Raw genomic sequence first — 21,160 nt, 5'->3', positions numbered from 1 at the left:
CGACCAAAAAAAAAAAAAAGGTTTTATGGACTGTCCTGCCAGGGCTCGCTCCCAACCACAACCCCCAGTTCTCAGTCTCCTGAGTAGCTCGAATTACAGCTGTGAGCCACTGGCATTAGTTATTTTCAAATTATGCTGAAATAGGCCCCATCAGGGAAAATGAAGCACAGAAAACAGCAGCCAGAAAGTCAGGACAAGCAATGTATTTCTGAATAGGTTAAGTACACAGGCACTATTTTCTTGTCTGTTAGGGACAATTATACTCTTTCAATCAATTGCAACATTTAGTAAAAAAAAAAAGAAATGAGAAAGGGAAAAAGAGCAGATTTCTCTCTTTGTCCCCTTGTCCCAGAGATTAAGTTTTGGGAGGGGAAGAACTACAATATCCTAAAGATACATAGCATGGAAGAAAACACTTGGGAGAGTGACTCCTCTGGGAACAAAATGTGTTTACATGCAAAGCAATCAATTTATCTCAAAGACAGACATCTGTCTTGAAGGGAGAAAGCTGACAGAACCATCCTTTGTTTGAAGGGCTGCTCAGGCACCTATGTCATAATGCCAAGAGAACTAATCTTGAAATTCCTAGGGCCAATTTTAATAATCAACAGCAGGCTGGGATTTGGCCTAGTGGTAGAGTACTTGCCTAACATTCATGAAGACCTAGGTTTGATTTCTCCATACCACATACATAGAAAAAAAACCAGAAGTGGTGCTGTGGTTCAAGTGGCAGAGCTCCAGCCTTGAGAAAACCCAACGACAGTGCTCAGGCCCTGGATTCAAGCCCAGGACTGGCACAAAAAAAAAAAAAATCAACAAGCTTGTGAATCTACCTGCTGATTAACTAGCAGAGCCAGAACTGGTAGAGCTGTGGCTTAAGTGGTAGCGCACAAGCCTGGGGTGAATTGTGTGTATGTGTGAGTACATCACAAACTCCACAGTTAATGGTTAAGTGAAGGCTAACCTCTGCCACAAGAGTGGTTATTCTTTTAAACAGTCAAGGGATGTCATCATTGGGTGAACATTTGAGCAGACACTGGAATAAAGTGTGTTAAATTCTGTATGAAGAATGAGAGTGACCACATCAGAATTGGGGGAAAGAAGTAACAAGAAACTTAATCGTCCAGGATTACAATAATCGTAGTGGTCAGGAGGCAGAGATGCCAGGAGCACCAGGACTTGGAGAACTGAGGATCTGAACTGTGGAAGCCAATGGGGGGGGGGGGGGGGACGGGGAGAAAAGTAGGAAAGTCCATGGGACTCTAAATGGCCCATTCATCAGCAACACAAAACCAAACCCCAAACACAGGGAAACCGGAAGTGGGCCTGCGGCTCCGAGAGTGGAAAAGTGAGGGGGGCGCAACCAAGGCCTTGACTTCAAGCCCCCCCGGATTGGCGAACACCAGAACCACAACGGGGAAAAAGAAAAAAAAAAAAAAAGGAGGGGAGGGCACTTCACCAGTTGGGATGACGTGCGTCAGTACCACACAATACTCCAGTCTGGCGGCGTCAGCCTCCACTTCGCCAACGTCTCTTCAAATCACCTCGAGCGTCCCGAGCGACGTCAAGGTGATGTGTGTTGTGGGGTGTGGGAAAAGGGTGGGAAATCTCGCGAGAACTCCCCCCCCCCCCCCCGCTAGGCCTCGCCCTCCCAGCATGCTCCGCGCCGCCGTCACCACCACCGCCGCTGCTGCCGCCGCCGCCGCCGCCGCCGCTGCTGCCGCTTACTGCCGCGCCGCGGTTTGAGGGCGGGAGGCCGGGGGGCGGGGGGAGGGTAGCGGAGCCGGCCCTGCCGCCATGTTGGGTCTGAGGCGGCTGCTGTGAGGCGCCGACGGGAGCGAGCGAAGGGAGCGAGCGAGCGCGCTAGAAGTAGTGTGCGGGAGCGGCCGTAGCCGCGTGGGAGCTGCTTCTCAACAAGCAGCCCGGAGCGGAGGCGGCGGCGGCGGCGGGCGGCGGGCGGCAGCGGGCGCCATGAGCGGGGGCACTCCTTATATCGGGAGCAAGATCAGCCTCATCTCCAAGGCGGAGATCCGCTACGAGGGCATCCTCTACACCATCGATACAGAGAACTCCACCGTAGCCCTCGCCAAAGGTACGCCGGCCTGGGCCTCCCTGGGCCCGGGCCTCGGGGAGTCGGGGCCGGGTTAGGCCGGGCCTGCGGGGCCGGGGACCGGGCTAGGCCTGGGGGGGACGGGAGGGGGCCCCCCCCCGGGGTCGGGCCGGGCGTCCGCTCAGGGTTGCTTGCCTGACTTTTCAACCCCATGTCCTCATCCTCTGTCGTTTTCAGGCGAGGCCCGGGCCGCGGTCCGCCTCCCTCCCTCCCTCCCCCCCCGCGAGGTTCTCGACTTCGCCTTCCGCTCCGTATTAAATCCGGGCAACTACGAGGCCGAATACACGGCGGGCTGGCGGGCGGGGCGGCCCTGAGAACCCCGACAATTGGTTGTGTTCGAAGACCTCAATTCCGTAGTTCTGTCTCCTTAACCACCAAACAAAGCCCGAGTATTGAGAAGAATTTTTCCGCCTCTCTGTGGAGTTTTTCCCGTGCTGCTTTGTAGATTAGCCTCCTCATACTTTTCCCACCCCCATTTCCTGCCTCCTCCTCCCCCCCCTCCCCTTTTCCCGGCTGTTCCCCATTTCAATTCGTTGTGATGTTTTTCTCAAGCGCACTTTGTTTTTGAGTAATGTGCCACAAACTTTTTTGGCTTTGCTCTGCGGACTCGGGTGATCCCGAAATGCCACTTCGGACCCCCTCGAAGCTCACATTCCTACTTGGTTTGTCGTTCTGTGGTTATGTTCAACCTGTTCAACCGGAAACCTTCGCCACCTGCATTGTGCAACCGTCTCTTTAGGGGCGCACATTTAAAATGCTTGCTTAAGACCCTGGTTCAGGGGGTAATGGGGAGAACACCCTGGTAGGAAGCAGAGTTCCAACTTGATCCAGAACACCGGTCCTTAGGGGTCTGTAGGCGCTTGATCGAACCCGCCCCCTCCGGTGATCTCTGGGGGAAAAGAGATGGTTCTGTCATGAGGAAGGGGTCCTTAACCCACTGTTTAGCCACGAGCACAGTCTGTTATTGGGTTTTATTTTCCCTTCACACATGCTGGGCAAAAAGCTCTGCTAGGAAACCGGGGGGGGGGGGGGGGGGAGGAGGGTGGGGAGGAAGGGGAACAAAAACAAAAACCAACTTCAGCTCTTGATCTTAAAGGACCTCACACTAGTTTGTAAACCTTAGGAGGGAGAAGCAAAATAGCCTCGGTAATTTTTTTAGCACATCTGGTAAGAGTTAATTATCAAAGGCCTGGCATGGTACTCACAGAGGTTCAGGGGTAGGAAGACATTCTTTTGAATCTGAAAAGGTTTTAAATCACTAGCTGGAAGGAATAGTCATTTCACTATACAAAACAAGATTAGTAACATACTAAAAAGTAGATCCTTTAGTAGCACTGGTTGTCACAGATCTTATTTTTGTAGGGAAGTTTTTTCTTAAGCCGACCTATCCAGTAGATTGGTTCCGGGTGCAGCCCAGTGATAAAATACTTGCTTGTTTTGCCTGGATATTCTCAGCATGGCAGGCAAAAATGAAACAAAACAAACTAGTCCCCGACTAAAGAGCATAACTAGATTGTGGTGATGATTGCACAACTCTGACTAAAAATCAAATTGACCAAAATATACACTTGGGTGTATTGGGGCTTTAACTCGGGGCCTGGGTGCTGTCCCTTAGTAATTTCCACTGAAGGCTAGCTGCAGCTCCATTTCCTGTTTTTTTTGGTGGCTAATTGGAGCTAGAAGTGCATGGGCTGGTTTTGAACTTCAGTCTCAGATCTCAGCCTCCTAATTAGCTAAAATTATTCGTTTGAACCACCTTAGTGGTTCAACACATTTTAAAATTACCTAATCGTTTTAAAAGAACTGTGTGAAGCTGGGTGCTCTTAGGCTCTTGTGCAAGGGAGAGTTGTATGGAAAACCATAGAATACTCTAGACACCACTGTACTTAGGATGCAAGATTCTATCTGTAGTTATTACATTCAAGCAATGATACTTTTTTTTTTTTGCTGCTAGTTGTGGGGCCTGAACTCAGGACTTGGGCACTGTCCCTGAGCTTCTTATGCTCAAGGCTAGCACTATTCCACTTAAGCCACAGCACCATTTCTGGATTTTCCTGTCTGTGTGGAACTGAGGAATTGAACCCAGGGCTTAAATGCATGCTAGGCAAACTACCACTAAGGCACATTTCCCACAGTGATACTTCTTAAATAACTTAGTTGGGTTTTTTTTTGTTTGTTTTTCCAGTCCTGGGGCTTTAGTACCACTTCCAATTTTTTTTTGTGTATGAGCTTCATGTGTGCTAGGCAATCATTCTACCGCTAAGCCATCTACCACTAAGCCAGGCTCCCAACCCCCTACCCCCTCTTTTTTTTTTTTTTTTCTTTTTTTACAGCCCTACCTTGGGCCTGGGTGGCTTTGAACCTTGATCCTCAGATCTCAACCTCCTGAAGTAACTAGGATTACAGGTGTGAGCCACTGCACCTACCCCCCCCCCCTTTCTTTTTTTTGCCAGCACTGAAGTTTGAACTCAAGGCATGAGAGCTGTCCCTGAGCCTCTTTGTATTCAAAGCTAGTGCTGTACCATTTGAGACACCGTGCCACTTCCTCCTTTTTCTGAATAGTTGATTAGAGATAAGAATCTCAGACTTTCCTGCCTGGGCTGGCTTTGAACTAAGATCGAACATCAGCCTCTTGAGTAGCTAGGATTACAGATGGGGTAAGCCATTGGTACCCCACTATAACTTAGGCTTTGCTTACCCTTATTTTAAAATCATTTTGTGCAGGGCGTGGTGGCTCACACCTGTAACCTTAACTACTCAGGAGGCTGAGATCTGAGGATCAAAGTTTCAAAGCCAGCCTGGGCACAAAAGGACCTGAGACTCTTATATCCAGTAAACCTCTAGAAAATGGGAAGTGGGGCTTGGCTCAGTGGTATGACGGGTAGCCTTGAGTTGAAGAGCTCAGGGACAGTTCCCTGGCTGAGTTCAAGCCCCATGATGGGGGGTGAGGGAGGGAGTCTTTGAACCATAATCCTCAAATCTCAGCCTCCTGAGTAGTTAGGATAGCAAAGACCAAAAAAAAGCATATATATTTAAGCTTTTTTTTTTTTTTTTTGCCATTCATGGGGTACTGTCCTTGGAAACTTTTTACTCAAGGCTAGTGTCCTGCCACCTGAGCCACAGCGTCACTTCTGACTTTTTCTGTGTATGTGGTACCTAGGAATTTTGAACCCAGGGCTTCATACATGCTAGGGGAGCACTCTACCACAAGGCTACGCTCCTCCTTTTTTGTTTTTTGCCAGACCTGGGGCTTGAAACTCAGCACCTGGGCACTTTCCTTGAGCTGCTTTTGCTCAAGGATAGCATTCCACCACTTGAGCCATAGCACCACTTCTCACCTTTTCTGAGGAATCACATCCAGGGTCTCATACATACTAGACAAGTACTCTATCACTAAGCTGCATTCTGAGGCCCATGTTATTGTCTTTGAGATGGGCTCTTGCTAGGTAGTATAGGCTGGCCTCAAACTCAGTTTTTATGCCTAGCTTCCCAAGTGCTGGATTACAGGTGTATGCCATCATGCCCAGCATAAAAAATTAACAATTTTCTTAGCTGGGTGAGGTGGCTGTGATCCTAGCTACTCAGGAGGCTGAGGATGGCAGTTTAAAGCCAGCCCAGGCACTAAAAGAACCTGAGACTCTTATCTCCAATTAATCACTAAAAAGGGGAAAGTGGGGCTGTGGCTCAAGGGTTAGGGTGGTAGCTTTGAGTCAGTAAGCTCTGGGACAGTGCCCAGGCCAGAGGTAGTAGGGTTGTAGCCTTGAGCTGAAGAACTCAGGGACAGCACCCAGGCCCACAGTTCAAGCCAATGACTCACCAAAAAATTTTTTTCTTTTCAATAACTTCTGGAATCAATATTTTATTATTTTGTAATTAAGCTCAGTGTCTCAACTAAGTTTATGACAGTCATTTCTTTTTTGTCATAATAATGTAACAATGAAATATAGTAACCTACCTTTATTTGTGTCATTGATATTTAGTTGCTATATCCATATATGCCTTTTTCTAATGAGCCACATATTGCTGTATACTTTCAAGTTTTCAAAATTAGAACTGAGAGGTTCTGCCTAGCACCATGGCTCACACCTGTAATCCCAGCTACTCAGGAGTTTGAGATCATGGTTTAAAGCCAGCACAGGCAATAAAAAAATCATGAGACTCTTATCTCCAATTAATCACTAGAACTTTAATCACTAGAAAATGAGAAGTGGGGCTGTGGCTCGTGGGTAGGGCTGTAGCCTTGAGCTGAAGAGCTCAGGGACAGTGCCCAGTCTAGAGTTCAAGCCCCATGACCCTAATCTCCCCCCCCCAAAAAAAACTGTGAGAAGTTCTAAATATTTTTGATTTTACATGATTTGTAAAGTAATTTGATACCTGAAAATTCCTCTTTAAGTTTTAGATGAAGAGGGTTAAAAAATTAAAGATTAAAATTTATTTACAGAATTTAGAATAAAATACTGTTTTATTAAAATTATGTTATTTATTTATTTGAGACAAATTCTTGCAAACATAGCTTAATTTAGCTTCAAACTTTCTGATCTCCTGACTTAAATTCCTGAATGATGGGGTACTTTTTATTTTGTACTTACTTTCTTGTGCTGGAGGTCTAATTCAGGACCATGCACATTGCTGGACAAAGATGTGCTGAGTTACATCCTGCCCTTCTCTTACTCTTTCTAAACTTTTGATTAAGAAATAATCTGCCCAGGTGCCTGTTGCTCCTGTTTTTGTAATCCTAGCTACTCAAGAGGCTGAGTCTGAGGATCAAGGTTCCAAGCCAGAAGTGGCTCAAGTGGGAGAGCATTGAATGAATAAGCTTAGGGACAGCACTCAGGCTTTGAGTTTTCTTCCTCGGACTGACACAAAAAACAAATGAACAAAACAGTTAATCTGTTTAGAGACTGAGGTAGGCTAGCCTGGGCTACATAAGCAAGTCCTTGCTTCAAAAAAAATGCTTGTTTGTTTGTTTTTAATCTTTTAAAATAGTTGTAGAAGCTGGGCCCTGGTGGCTCATGCTTAGAATCCTAGGTGCTCAGAAGGCTGAGATCTGAGGTTGAAAGCCACCCTCGGCAGGAAAGTCTGTGAGATTTTTTATTTCCAATTAAATCACAGAAAAAGCTGGAAATGGTGCTGTGGCTCAAGTGGTAGAGTGCTAGCCTTGAGCAAAAGGAGCTTAGAGACAGTGTCCAGGCCCAGAGTAAAGCCTCAGGACTGCCTCCCCACAGGGGGAAAAAAAATATTTCGTTTGTGTTATTGAGGCAGGGTCTCAGTGTACCCCAGGATAGCCTTTAACTGATTTTACAATATTCCTACCTCAGCCTCCAGAGATCTGAGATGGCTGATATATACCACCATACCTGGCTAGTCTTATTGTTTTTGTTTTGTTTCAATTTCTCTTGGGAGTTTCTTCCCCTCCCCCCTTTTTTTAAAAGATTTTATTAACATTGATTTTTTTTTTTTTTTTTTTTTTTGGCTAGCCATTGGGCTTGAACTCAGAACCTGGGCACTGTCTTTGAACATTTTTTGCTCAAGGATAGCATTCTTATCACTAGGGCCACAGCTCCACTTATGGTTTTTTCTGAGTATGTGGTACCAAGGAATCAAACCCAGGGCTTCATTCTTGCTAAATGAGCACTCTATCACTAGGCTACGCCCCAGGCCCCTTAACATAGCTTTTTTTTTTTGCCAGTCCTGTGGCTTGAGCTCAGGGCCTGAGCGTTGTCTTTGGGCTTTCTCAAGGCTAGCACTCTACCACTTGAGCCACAGCACCACTTCTGGCTTTTTCTATGTATGTGGAGTGCTGAGGAATCGAACCCTAGTCTTCGTGCATGCTAGGCAAGCACTCTTACCACTAGGTCAAACTCCCAGCCCCTTAACATAGCTTTTTTTACATCATATTTTAAATGTCAAGTTTAACAAGTATTCAAGAATGGAATCCTACATGCTATCACTGGCACATAAATTTAAAAGCAAAATTAAAATTAAGCTGAGAGTTTGTCATAGATACATATCAATCTATATAACATGTCTATAGAGTTAAATCCCTTCATGGATTGATTTTTTTTTTTTTTTTGCCAGTCCTGGGCTTGAGCTCAGGGCCTGAGCACTGTCCTTGGACTTTCTCAAGGCTAGAGCTCTACCACTTGAGCCTCAGCACCACTTCCAGCTTTTTTCTATGTATGTGGTACCGAGGAATCGAACCCGGGTCTTCATGCATGCTAGGCAAGCACTTTAACCACTAGGCCAAACTCCCGGTCCCCTCTTCATGGATTTTTATGTCTATGTAGTTATATCTCCAAGATCGTGTCAGTGATCTTGAGTACCCGAATATTGAGTCACCACTCTTATATTGTTTGAATATAATATCCACATATCAAGGAGACCATGCGCCTTTTGCTCCTTTGGTCTCAACATATTTCACTCAACCTGATTTGCTGTAGTTTCATCCACTTTCCAGTGAATGCCATTATTTTACCTTGTCTGTTGGCTATGTAGAATTCCATTGTATATATGTACCATATTTTTAGTATCTATTCATCTGTAATGGGGCATCTGGATTGTTTTCATCCCTTGGCTATTGTGAATAATGCAGGGGTCCTTATCATATCCTGGGTTATGATGCTCATTCCTCCCCTTATAAAATATGAACTGTAAGATGGCATGATGGCGCACGCCTATAATCCTAGCTACTCAGGAGACTGAGATCTGAGGATCAAGGTTCAAAGCCAGCCTGGGCACAAAAGGACCTGAGACTCTTATCTCCAGTTAACCTGGAGAAAATGGGAAGTGGGACTTGGCTCAAGGATAGGGAGGTAGCCTTGAGCTAAAGAGCTTAGAGACAGCCCCTAGGCTGAGTTCCATGACCCCCACTTCACTCCCCCCCCCAAAAAAAAGAACCGTAACTACACATTCTAAAAAGATACCTAAAATAAAAAGAATATTTGAAAGCAGATCCTTATGGCATCCATTTAGGGCTATACATGTTGGCAGCAACCCAGAAACCTCCCTCTCCTTTATCCTGCCATTGTAATCACCACCTTTCTAAAGTCTTTGTAGTTTACTATGTAAGTTCATATCCCTATAATAAGGCCATTTTTGAATTTACATAAGTGCAATTATTTTGTATACTATTTTGCTTTAGATTAAAATTTTTTATTATATAAACATGATGTATAGAGGGGTTACAATTATATGTTAGGTAAAGAGTGTTTTTTTTTTTTTTTTTTGCCAGAACTCAGGGCCTGAGTACTGTCCTTGGGCTTTCTCAAGACTAGCACTATACCACTTGAGCCACAGTACCACTTCCAGCTTTTTCTATAATGTGGTACCAAGGAATGGAGCCCAGGTCTTCGTGCAAGCACTCTACCACTAGGCCAAATTCCCAGCCCCTGGAGAGTACATTTCTTTTTGTTTACATGGTGCTGAGGGAATCATGCATGCTAGGCAAGCACTCTACCCCTGAGCCACATTCCCAGACCCAGTAGTATATTTCGTTTTGGACAGTGTCACCCTTTCCTTTATTGTGTCCCAGTTTTTCCCTCCTGTTCTCACCCATAAGTTTGGTTTTTTTTTTGTGGGTCATGGGGCTTGATCTCTGCCTGGGCGTTGTCTGTGAGCTCTTCAGCTCAAAGCTACTATCCTACTCTTGAGCCAAACCCCACTTCCCAATTTCTCTAGGTTAATTGGAGATAAGAGTCTCAGGTCCTTTTGTGCCCGGTTAGCTGTGAACCTTGATCCTCAAATCTCAGTCTCCTGAGTAACTAGAATTACAGGCATGAGCCACCGTGCCTGGCCCCACCCATAAGTTGTATAGTTCATTTTTTTTTTTTTTTTTTTGCCAGTCCTGGGCTTGAGTTCAGGGCCTGAGCACTGTCCTTGGACTTTCTCAAGGCCAGAGCTCTACCATTTGAGCCTCAGCACCACTTCCAGCTTTTTTCTATGTATGTGGTACCGAGGAATCGAACCTGGGTCTTCATGCATGCTAGGCAAGCACTTTAACCACTAGGCCAAACTCCCGGCCCCCCACTGCTGCATTTATATGCTCACCCTTTTTGACCTCCATTTTTCTACCTCCCTTGCCCCTCCCAAAGACAGATAAAGGAACAAATCAGACAAAAAGAAGAAACAAAGCAGGGAATCCATGGCTTCTGCAATCCTAGCTGAGATCGGAGGGTGGAAGTGTGAAGCTAGCCCAGGCAGGAAAGCCCATGAGACTCATTATCTCCCAGAAACTGCTTGAGAAAGCCGAAAGTAGCAGTATGGGCTCAATTGGTAGAGGGCTAGCCTTGACCACAAGAGGCCCAGGACAGTACCCAGGTCAAGTTCAAGCCCCACAATTGACAAAAAAAAAAATCTCATTTTCATTTCTACTGTCGGCTTTTGCTACATAATGCTCCAGCATGAGTATAACAGGAGTTCATCTCTCCTGGGGTTTTGGATTGAGATTGTTTACAGATTTTGGCTGTTATGAACAATGCTGCTAGAACAGGCAGGTTTAAGTACATGTTTAGTTTCTAGAGGTTGCATGGTTAGAATTTTTTTTTTTTTTTTTTTTTTTTGCCAGTCCTGGGCTTAAGCTCAGGGCCTGAGCACTGTCCTTGGATTTTTCTCAAGGCTAGAGCTCTACCACTTGAACCTTAGCATCACTTCTGGCTTTTTCTAAGTATGTGGTATCGAGGAATCGAACCTGGGTCTTCGTGCATGCTAGGCAAGCACTCTACCACTAGGCCAAACTCTCGGCCATATGGTTAGAATTTGAATCACAAAGAATATAGGGAATATGTGTGTGTACCTCTGTCTTTTTTAGGTTATGGGAAACAGTTTTTCATAGTAGTTGTTACTAGTTTTTTAGTTCATCTGTACAAGAGTTTTGGTTCTATATTCCACACTAACAATAATACTTTGGATCCTAGGTTATCATTCTACGTGAGTCTGAAGTCTATAGTGTGATATTCATCCCCATTTTTATTAAATACCAGTGAAATTAAAGGTCTTTTATCTTTTTAGATTTCATCTTTCATGAGATACCTTTGAAATTTATTGCTCAATTTTCAATTGAAATGCATCTTTCCTACAATTATTTATTGGATATATGTATTGCAGATCTTCCCATTTAATGATTTCTGTGTGTGTGTGTATATATGTGTGTATATGTGTGTATGTGTATGTGTGTGTATGTGTGTGTATGTGTGTGTATCATAGGGCTTGAACTCCACTTGGGTGTTGTCCCCCCTCTGCCCTTAAGCTAAGCCCCACTTCTCCTTTTCTATAAGTTGATTGGAGATTAGAGTCTCAGGTCTTTTTGTGCCCAGGCTGGCTTTGAATCTTGATCTTTAGGTCAGGCCTCCTAAGTAGGTAGGATTACAGGCATAAACCACTGTGCCCAGCCCCATTTAATGATTACTTGTAAAGTTCTGAATTTAAGTGTAGATACGTTCATGAAGCTTTACTTTTTTTTTTTTTTTTTTTTTCTTCTTTCCCCTGGTCATGGAGCTTGAATTCTGGGCCTGGACTTTGTCCCTGAGCCCTTCAACTTAAGACTTATTCCCAGAGCCACAGCCCCACTTCCCATTTTCTAGTGGTTAAATGGAGATAAGAGTATTCTTTTTTTTTTTTTTTTTGCCAGTCCTGGGCTTGGGCTCAGGGCCTGAGCACTGTCCTTGGACTTTCTCAAGGCTAGAGCTCTACCACTTGAGCCTCAGCACCATTTCCAGCTTTTTGCAATGTATGTGGTACCGAGGAATCAAACCTGGGTCTTCCGTGCATGCTAGGCAAGCACTTTAACCACTAGGCCAAACTCCCGGCCCGAGATAAGAGTATTCTTTAGTGCTGGGCTGTGATCCTTAGATTTCAGCCTCCTGAGTAGCTAGGATTACAGGCTTGAGTCAACTTTTTCTACATATGTGGTACCAAGGAACCTGGGTCTTTGTTGCATGCTAGGCAAGCACTCTACCATTAGTCCAAACTCCTGGCCCTGTACTGTTTTCTTTTTTAGGTGTCTTTCTCTACCCAATGTCACAGAGATACTTTTTATCTTTACAAACCTGTTTTTTTTTTTTTTGCTTTTTCACATTTAGATCTGTAAGGTACTTGAAACTGATTTTGTGTTATAAGGTATTTAACAATTTGTTGTTGTTGTTGTTGGTCATGGGGCTTGAACTCTGGGCCTGGGCACTGTCTCAGAGCTCTTCAGCTCAAGGCTACCTCCCTACCTCTTGAGCCACAGCACCACTTCCAGATAAAGAGTCTCACTTCCAGATAAAGAGTCTCATGGACTTTAGTTCTCTGGCTGGCTTTGAACCTCGATCTTCAGATCTCAGCCTCCAGAGTAGGTAGGGTTAGAGACGTGAGCCAACCTGCCCTGCTTAATAAATCTTTAAATTTAGGAACCGATTGATTTGGCTTATGTGCTCCATGTTATAATTTAGGTCTTCAATTTGGATATTACTTATAATTTAACTATATGAAAACAAACTGCTTTTCAAAGTTTTGGTCATTTAACATTTGTTTGTTGGTTTTTGCCAGTCCTGGAGCTTGGACTCAGGGTCTGGGCACTGTCCCTGAGCTTTTTGCTCAAGGCTCTAGCACTCTGCCACTTTACCCACGGTGCCACTTTCGGCTTTTTCTATTTATGTCAGATTGAGGAATTTAGCCTAGAGCTTCATGCATACTAGGCAAGCACTCTATCACTAAGCCACATTCCCAGCCCTGGGCAGTTAACATTTGATATATGGGATTACAGAGCTCAGAGGTCCTGGTGTGACTGTTATAATTTGTGTTTGTTCTAGTGTATTTATTTTTTTTTAAAGCCCTTTTCCTCTTGAAAATGTTCCTATTTGGATAATAAATTGTGTGGTCACACAGTGTGGAAAACCTAGTAGTCACAGAGGTACTGTTAAATGGTTGATTTTTTTTTTTTTCATAGTCTTATTAGAGATTTCACAGACTAACTTCTAGCTTGGGGTGAGTTTGAGGGGCTTTGATCCTAGTAAATGTCAAGAAACGTTAAAGACAATCTGAAAAGGCTTTGATGTCCATCTGTTAAGTATGTTCAGGAATAATCTGGTCCACAGTTTGTTTCAGCCATCTGTAGCAGTTTATAATCTTGATCATAGGTCTGTGTTCCTAGCACAACCTTTTATGCTTAATCTTCTTTGCATATTTGCATATGTGTTTATTATTTGTCTCCACCTTCAACCTGCCTCTTTCAGAGTTAGCTCCTGGGATGAGTGAATTTTTACTTAATGAGTTAGTAAATGCAAATGATTTAGCCTTTTAGCCTATTAGTCTGTAGCTGTGTCTTGGGGATAATTCCAAAATAATGTTTTCTCATGTTCACAACTGTATTTCCCCTTTAAAATTAAAATACCTAGTTCTTTTTTTTTTTTTTTTTTTTTGCCAATCCTGTGCTTGAGCTCAGGGCCTGAGCAGTGCCCTTGGACTTTCTCAAGCTAGAGCTCTACCACTTGAGCCTCAGCACCACTTCCGGCTTTTTTCTATGTATGTGGTACCAAGGAATCGAACCCGGGTCTTCATGCATGCTAGGCAAGCACTTTAACCACTAGGCCAAACTCCTGGCCTAAAATACCTAGTTCTTGCAATGAGAATACTAAAGGATTTCACTAACAATGCAAAAGATTTTTAATTTATTTTTTTCAATCATAGGACTTGAACTTAAGACCTAGATAGTGTACTTGAGCATCAGAACAGTCACTCTTGGAAACCAGGAGGCTTCAAGAGTGGGAAGAATGATTATATAAGTCAGTTGCTTAAAATCAGCAATGGGGCCAGGCACTTATTGCTCATGCCTGTGATCTCAGGAAGCTGAGAACTGAGGATCAAGGTTCAAACCTATCCCAGGCAAGAAAGACTCATTACCATTTAAGCATCAGAAAATCAGAAGTGATACTGTGGTTCAAAGTGGTAGAGCACCAGCGATGAACAAAAAGACTCAGACAATACCCAGGTCCTGAGTTCAAGCCCCACATCTGACCCCCCCCCCAAAAAAAAACAATAAACCAGAAATGGGGGAAGAATATAAATATGGCAAGTTATTAGATAATTTACTTTGTCATCTGCTAGGTCTTGGCCACTGGCCACTGTCATAGTTTATGTACTTTTTTTCCTTTTTTTTTTTTTTTTTTGGTTGAGGTGGAGCTTGAACTCTGGGGCCTGGGTACTGCTGTCCCTGAGCTCAAGGCTAGTGCTCTACAATTGAGCCACAGCGCCACTGCTGGTTTTCTGGTGGTTAATTGGAGATAAGAGTCTCATGGACTTTCATGCCTAGGCTGCCTTTGAACCAGGATCCTCAGGTCTCAGCCTCCTGAGTAGCTAGAATTACAGGCCTGAAACACTGGTGCCCAGCTTATATACTTCTTGTTAATTTAGCCATAGTCACCTATGGATTTCTTGGATAACTTGGAGATCTAAACTCAGCATTCACAAAGTCACTACTTAGAAACACCAGGGATCCTCCAGCCGATTCTTTTAGTTGCCCTATTTAGTGGAGCATTAGAACTCGTAGCCTTGGGGAAAAAAAAAAAAAGAACTCGTAGCCTTGGAAACAGTTTTTTGTTTCTAGAACGTTCAGTAATTCTGACATGATAGTCTGAAGTCAAGTGGCAAAAACTATCTGTTCATTTTCTAGTAGGGTAAGATGAGCCATGAATTTGCATATCAGAAGTAGAACAATGTAAGTCTAGAGAAAGTGATAGTGGAAGGAATAAATAAGGTTAGTGAAATTTTATCTTTAGCCAGGCTCAGTGGCGGCGCCTGCTTGTAATACTAGAGGGAGGTAGAGGCCAGGAGGGTGTCAGGTAAGGTCTGCCCCCTTGAGATCTGTCTCAAAAACAAAATACAAAGAGAAGAGCTAAGGGCTAGACTTAGGGGAGAGCACTTGTCTAGCATGCTTCAAGGCTATAGGCTTAGTCCTCAGTGCCACTACAGATTGGAGGGAGAGAAGGAGAACCTATGTACAATAAGATAGCAAGGGTTTCATATTTAGCTCTTGTCACATTGATAATAGTAGTAACTACAGGTAGTTTAACTTGGATTGATTGATTGATTTAGTGCTGGTCCTAAGGCTTGAACTCACGGCATGGGCACTGCCCCTGAGTTTTTTTACTCAAGGCTAGTGCTTTACCACTTGAGCCACAGGTCTACTTCTGGTGGCACTAAGTTTTGAACTCATAGTTTCTTGCTTGTAGGCAGGCACTTTACCACTTGAGTTGTGTGTTGTATGTGTGTTGGACCTGGGCTTTGAACTCCCTTCCTGGTATGGATCATGGTTAGAAGCCAGCCCAAGCAGGAAAATCCATGAGATTCATCTTTTAAATTTTAATTACCAAAAAGCTGGACGTGGATTTGTGGCACTAAGTAGTAGAGTGTAAAGCTCAGGGGCAGTGTCCAGGCCCTGAATTTAAGTCCAAGGAACATACAAAAAAAGGAGTAGGGCAATAATTCCAGTGGTAAAAGGCCCACCTAGCAAGCATGAAACCTCGAGTTCAAACCTTGGTCCTGGCAAAGGAAAAGGAAAGAAGAGATACCACATTGTGGCTTGCTGTATTTACCTGCAGTTGCCTGCATGTGTGAAAATAATGGGTGAGCCAATTTCTGTATTCCAGAATTCCTTCACCAACTGCATATGCACTAATTCACATTGAAACTGGTATAGCAGGATGATCACAGTCTTCTACTTTCCTGCACTTGCCATGCCTCCTTCCTTTCATTGGATCCTTCAGTGTCTGCAGCTGACTTTGGCTCTTTTGATCACATTCTGCAATGTCCTCTTCAGAGCTGTAAGAATTACACTTCCTGGAAATCCTTCAAGATTAAAGTATGCTTTATAAATTTAGAGTGTATATAAATCAATCTTTATGAGAGATAAACATTTTCGTAAGTCTCTTGAGACAATGAACTTGAGACCTGAAGAGACTCAAGAGGTCTGGGAAATTGGCTTAGTGGTAGAGTGCTTGCCTAGCATGTATGAAGCCCTGGGTACAGTTCTTCAGTACCATATACACAGAAAAAGCCAGAAGTGGTGCCATGGCTCAAGTGGTAGAGTGCTAGCTTTGAGTAAAAGAAGCTCAGGGACAGTGCCCAAGCCCTGATTTCAAGCCCTAGGACTGGCAAGGTGGGGTTTGGGGGAAGATAGAGGAAGAGGGGGAGGGACACACACACACTCAGAAAACAGGTTCAAATTCAAATTGCTGGACCCTGCCCCCAGTGGACATTTTGTAGTCAGCTTACCCTGCCTGGTGCAGGTGGTCCACAGTTTAACTTTGAATAATACTGTCTTCCATGTTTAAATAATGAGATTTAATTATATGGCAGCTATTTTAGGTAAGTAGGGCATTTTAGGCTGCCCCATTTGTCTGAAGAGCTGACAGTTGCTCGGCTCAGCTTCTTGAGGACTTAGGCTTACAAGGTGAATGTTACCTGCCACCTTCTTGTCTTCTCTGTCTCAAAGCTCAAACTCTGGTTTTGTGGACTATGAAAAATAGTTGCCACCCCTCTCCAACCAAGATGTATGACATAGGTGGACAAATTTTTATTTGACTGAATGAAGATGTTAAAAATAAATGAAATAGGCTGGGAAGGTGGCTTAGTGGTAGAGTGCTTGCCTAGCATGCGTGAAGCCCATGTTGTGTGTGTGTGTGTATTATATATAATATATATATTTACACACATAAAGAGGTGTTTGGGTATTGCACCTTTGTGATTTTATTTTACTAATTGAGGATATTAGAAATGAATGAGTGAGCCAGGCCTCGTGGCTGAAGCCTGTAATCTTACTCAGGAGGCTGAGATCTGAGGATTGCAGTTCAAAGCCAACCCGGGTACTGAAGAACCTGAGGCTTTTTTTTTTTTTTTTTTTTTTGGTAGGTCATGGGGCTTGAACTCAGTCTGGGCACTGTCCCTGAGGTCTTCAGCTCAAGGCTACTGCCCTACCCCTGGGCCTGAACATTGTCCCTGAGCTCTTCAACTCAAAGCTACTGCCCTACTCTTCAGCCAAGCCCCACTTGCTGTTTTCTAGAGGTTAATTGGAGATAACAGTCTCAGGTCCTTTTGTGCCCCAGCTGACTTTGAACCTTGATCCTCAGATCTCAGCCCCGAGTAGTTAGGATTACAGGTGAGAGCCACCATGCCCAGCAAAAAATCCTTGCGACTGTTATCTCCAATTAATCTACTAGAAAAGGGGATGTGGGAAATGGGGTAGGGTGGTAGCCTTGAGCTGAAGAACTCAGGGACAACACTCAGGCCCAGAGTTCAAGCCCCATGACCCACCAAAAAAAAAAGAAAAGAAAAAAAGAAGAATGAGTGATTCAACAAAGGATATTTCTAGGGCTGGGAGCGTGGCCTAGTGGTAGAGTGCTTGTCTAGCATGCATGGAGCCCTGGGTTTGATTCCTTGGTACCACATACACAGAAAAAGCCGGAAGTGGTGCATTGGCTCAAGTAGTAAAGCCTTAAGGAAAGCTCAAGGACAGTGTTCAGGCCAAGTCCAAGTCCCAGGACTGGCAAAAAAAAAAAAAAAAAAAAAAAGAATATTTCTAATAACTTACCACAACCACTAAATGTACGAATAAAGTTTTAGGAGGAGCATAGCCTTTTACTATAAAGTGCATACATTTATGCCAGGCACCATTGGCTTATTACTGTAATTCTAGCTAATCAGAAGTCTGAGACCTGGAATGGTGGCGATTTAAAGCCAGCCAGGGCCGGGAGCTTGGCCTAGTGGTAGAGTGCTTGCCTAGCATGCATGAAGGCCCGGGTTCAATTCCTAGATACCACAAACAGAAAAAAACTGGAAGTGGTGCTGAGGCTCAAGTGGTAGAGCTCTAGCCTTGAGAAAGTCCAAGGACAGTGCTCAGGCCCTGAGCTTAAGCCCAGGACTGGCAAAAAAAAGAAAAAAAAGCCAGCCAGGCAAAATGTCTTTGAGATTCCTATATTTTACTATCAATGAGTACTACTTAATACTTGGAGTGCAATTGTTAGGGCCTACTTGAATGAACAGTAGACACAGCTTATGTTCTCTTGTTTTCTCACCAGTTCGATCCTTTGGTACAGAAGATAGGCCAACAGATCGTCCAATACCACCTCGAGATGAAGTCTTTGAATACATCATATTTCGTGGGAGTGATATTAAAGACCTCACTGTCTGTGAGCCACCAAAACCGCAATGTTCTTTGCCTCAGGACCCAGCCATTGTTCAGGTAACAATAATAGATTGGTCTTAGGGTGCAGTGAACTTCACACCATGGCTTAGTATTGGCTTTTGCCTCTCCCAATTGAGCAAACCTGCAGCTTACCATTTCCAAGTTCCCTGGATATCTAAAATACCTTAATGTTCTCATTGGGTGTTTCTTTTTGGATTATAAATTAGAACCATATAAGGTGAATCATTCTATTTTTATTTAAAGCGTTTTCTAATTTCAACAAGATTGTTACAGAAGTTACTGACATTTATTGAGCAATAACTGTAAGAAGCACCTATTAAAAGCATAGGCAGGGCTGGGAGTTTGGCCTAGTGGTTAAAGTGCTTGCCTAGCATTCATGAAGACCCGGGTTCGATTCCTCGGTACCACATACGTAGAAAAAAGCCAGAAATGGTGCTGAGGCTCAAGTGGTAGAGCTTTAGCCTTGAGAAAGTCCAAGGACAGTGCTCAGGCCCTGAGCTCAAGCCCAGGACTGGCCAAAAAAATAAATAAAAATAAATAAAAAATAAAAGCATAGGCATTGTACTGTATGTGTCTATCCTCAGAATACCCTTGGAACCAGATACAATAACTTTTCTCACTTTTACAAGTGTGGGGATTGAGATGGAACTGTTATTTACAGAACTTAGGGTCCATGCCACTCTGCTGTTCATTCAGATAATGGCTCATATTACAAATTATAGACATAATAGCTACTGTTAATTAGAGTTATTAGGTTTAATGGGGGGGAAAGGCTAAATCATATAGTAAATGATAGAAAGTTATATATAATAGTACATACATAAAAGTTTTTAGTATAAATGAGGTCTTAAGTTTCCTAAATTAAAAATGGCCCTAAGTATTCATTCTCAGAATTGAGAATTTGCCTATCAAATAGAAGTATCTGACATACAAACCATTGTAAATTATGAATTAAAAGATACTGTTGCGATATTTGTATTTATTTATTTATTCATTCATTCATTCATTCATTTTTGCCAGTCCTGAGGCTTGAACTCAGGGCCTGACCACTGTCCTCGGGCTTTCTTAAAACTAGAGCTCTACCACTTGAGCCATAGCACCACTTCTGGCTTTTTATATAGTATCAAGGAATCAACCCCGGGTTTTAGTGCATTCTAAGCCAGTACTCTGCCACTAGGCCAAACTCCTGGCCTCCTGTGTTTTTCTCCCCACCCCCAATATTTGGTATCTAATTATTTATTTTATTTTTATTGTCAGGATAATGTATAGAGGGGTTACAGTTACATTTGTCAGGTAGTAGGTGCATTACTTCTCACACATTGATACCTCTTCTTATGTTTTTGTCCTCATTTCCCTCCCCCCACCCCCTGGTTTGGTTTTTTTTGTTGTTGCTGTTGGTTTTTTTTTTTTTTTTCTTGGTCAATTGTGGGACTTTAACTCTGGGCCTGGGCGCTGTCCCTGAGCTCTTCAGCTCAAGGCTACTACCCTACCCCTTGAGCCACAGCCTCACTTCTGATTTTCTGGCAGTTAATTGGAAATAAGAGTCTTACAAACTTTTTAGTGCCCAGGCTGGCTTTGAACCACAATCCTCAGATCTCAGCCTCCTGAGTAGCTAGGATTACAGGTGTGAACCACTGTATCCAGCTCCCTGTGGTTCTTTTTAATTATTTGCTTCATTATTCTAAGGGTTATGTACCGAGGAATTGTTATGTACCGACAATTGCACGAGTCATTTTCTCCCCTAGTCCCTTTTTTCCATTTCTACTGATGAGTTCCATAGTTCACTTTCATCAATGTCCAGTAATCTCTACTGTTATACTTTTTCACTCTTTCCCTTGAGTTATGTATCCTTTCCCTAGCCCTGCCTAAGAGGTACTCTTGAATACACCCTACACAAGGTAAAGATGACAGAATCATTAAAAACTTTAAAAAAAGAAAAGTCTTTTCCATATCTTTGTTTTATTTATTAATTATTTTTATTGCCAGTCCTAGTGACTGAACTTGACCTGGGCACTGTCCTTGGGCCTTTTCAAGGCCAGAGCTCTACCACTTGAGCCATAGCACCACTTCTGGTCTTTTCTACATTTGTGGTACCAACGAATCAAACCCAGGTCTTAGTGAATGCTAGGTGAGCACTCTTATCACTGGGCCAAACTGGCATCCATGTATCTTTGTTTGAAAGGAATTAACTACAAGGAGGGAAGGTGTTTTGTTTTTTTTTCCCCTCTCACATTTGAAAGATTTCAGTCCAGAGTCAAATGATTGCATTGCTTTATTTTGAGATAAAGCAGAAATTTGGGGGGAATGGGGAGAATGTGAGAGAAAGCAGAAAGGGAGAGGAGCTGGGGGCAGGGAGGTACAAGAGAGAGGCGGGGCTGCGCTAGTCAGACTTTATTTCCTTCCTCTTTTGTTTCTGCCCAGTCTGCTGTATGCTGCCGCCAACACGCAGGGCAGGGCAGGGCAATGGAGATCACAGTTGATTTAAAATGCTCCTCAGCTTAATGTAAAAGTGTAATTCGTGGGGCCAGGAGTTTGGCCTAGTGGTAGAGTGCTTGCCTAGCATGCACTCGGTACCACATACATAGAAAAAAGCCAGAAATGGTTCTGAGACTCAAGTGGTAGAGCTCTAGCCTTGAGAAAGTCCAAGGACAGTGCTCAGGCCCTGAGCTCAAGCCCAAGGTTGGCCAAAAAAAAGAAAAACCCAAAAAAGTGTAATTCGTTTTATTTTTTGCCAGTCCTGCAGCTTGAATTAGGTGCTTGGGCTAATAGGCAAGCACTCTACCACTAAGTCATATTTCCAACTCTGAATGTGACTTTTCTTGTAAGTTTATTATGAAACTAAGCTCAGAGAATGACTTATGATTTTAACAAAG

At 43.6% G+C, this 21,160-nt stretch overlaps 1 protein-coding gene across 5 annotated transcripts in view; it reads left to right on the top strand.

Annotated features, from left to right (window-relative positions):
* The first annotated feature begins 1,831 nt into the window (after positions 1-1,831).
* Lsm14a (LSM14A mRNA processing body assembly factor) overlaps positions 1,832-21,160 on the top strand; it is a 40,041-nt gene continuing 20,712 nt past the window's right edge. For 4 of the 5 annotated variants that reach the window (XM_090322241.1, XM_090322242.1, XM_090322244.1 and 1 more), the window contains exons 1-2: positions 1,940-2,092; positions 18,160-18,323. In XM_090322241.1, the coding sequence (XP_090178367.1) occupies positions 1,972-2,092; positions 18,160-18,323 (285 nt within the window). In that variant the 5' untranslated portion in view covers positions 1,940-1,971. Of the gene's footprint in view, positions 2,093-18,159; positions 18,324-21,160 lie in introns of all 5 variants that reach the window. The other variant, XM_090322245.1, reaches the window with a different exon arrangement.

The sequence above is a fragment of the Megascapheus bottae genome, chromosome 31, assembly GCF_031878675.1.
Source record: "Megascapheus bottae isolate mThoBot1 chromosome 31, mThoBot2.hap1, whole genome shotgun sequence".
NCBI lineage: Eukaryota > Metazoa > Chordata > Mammalia > Rodentia > Geomyidae > Megascapheus > Megascapheus bottae.
Note: the sequence above shows the minus strand (reverse complement) of the source record. Positions and strands in the feature narration are given on the sequence as shown.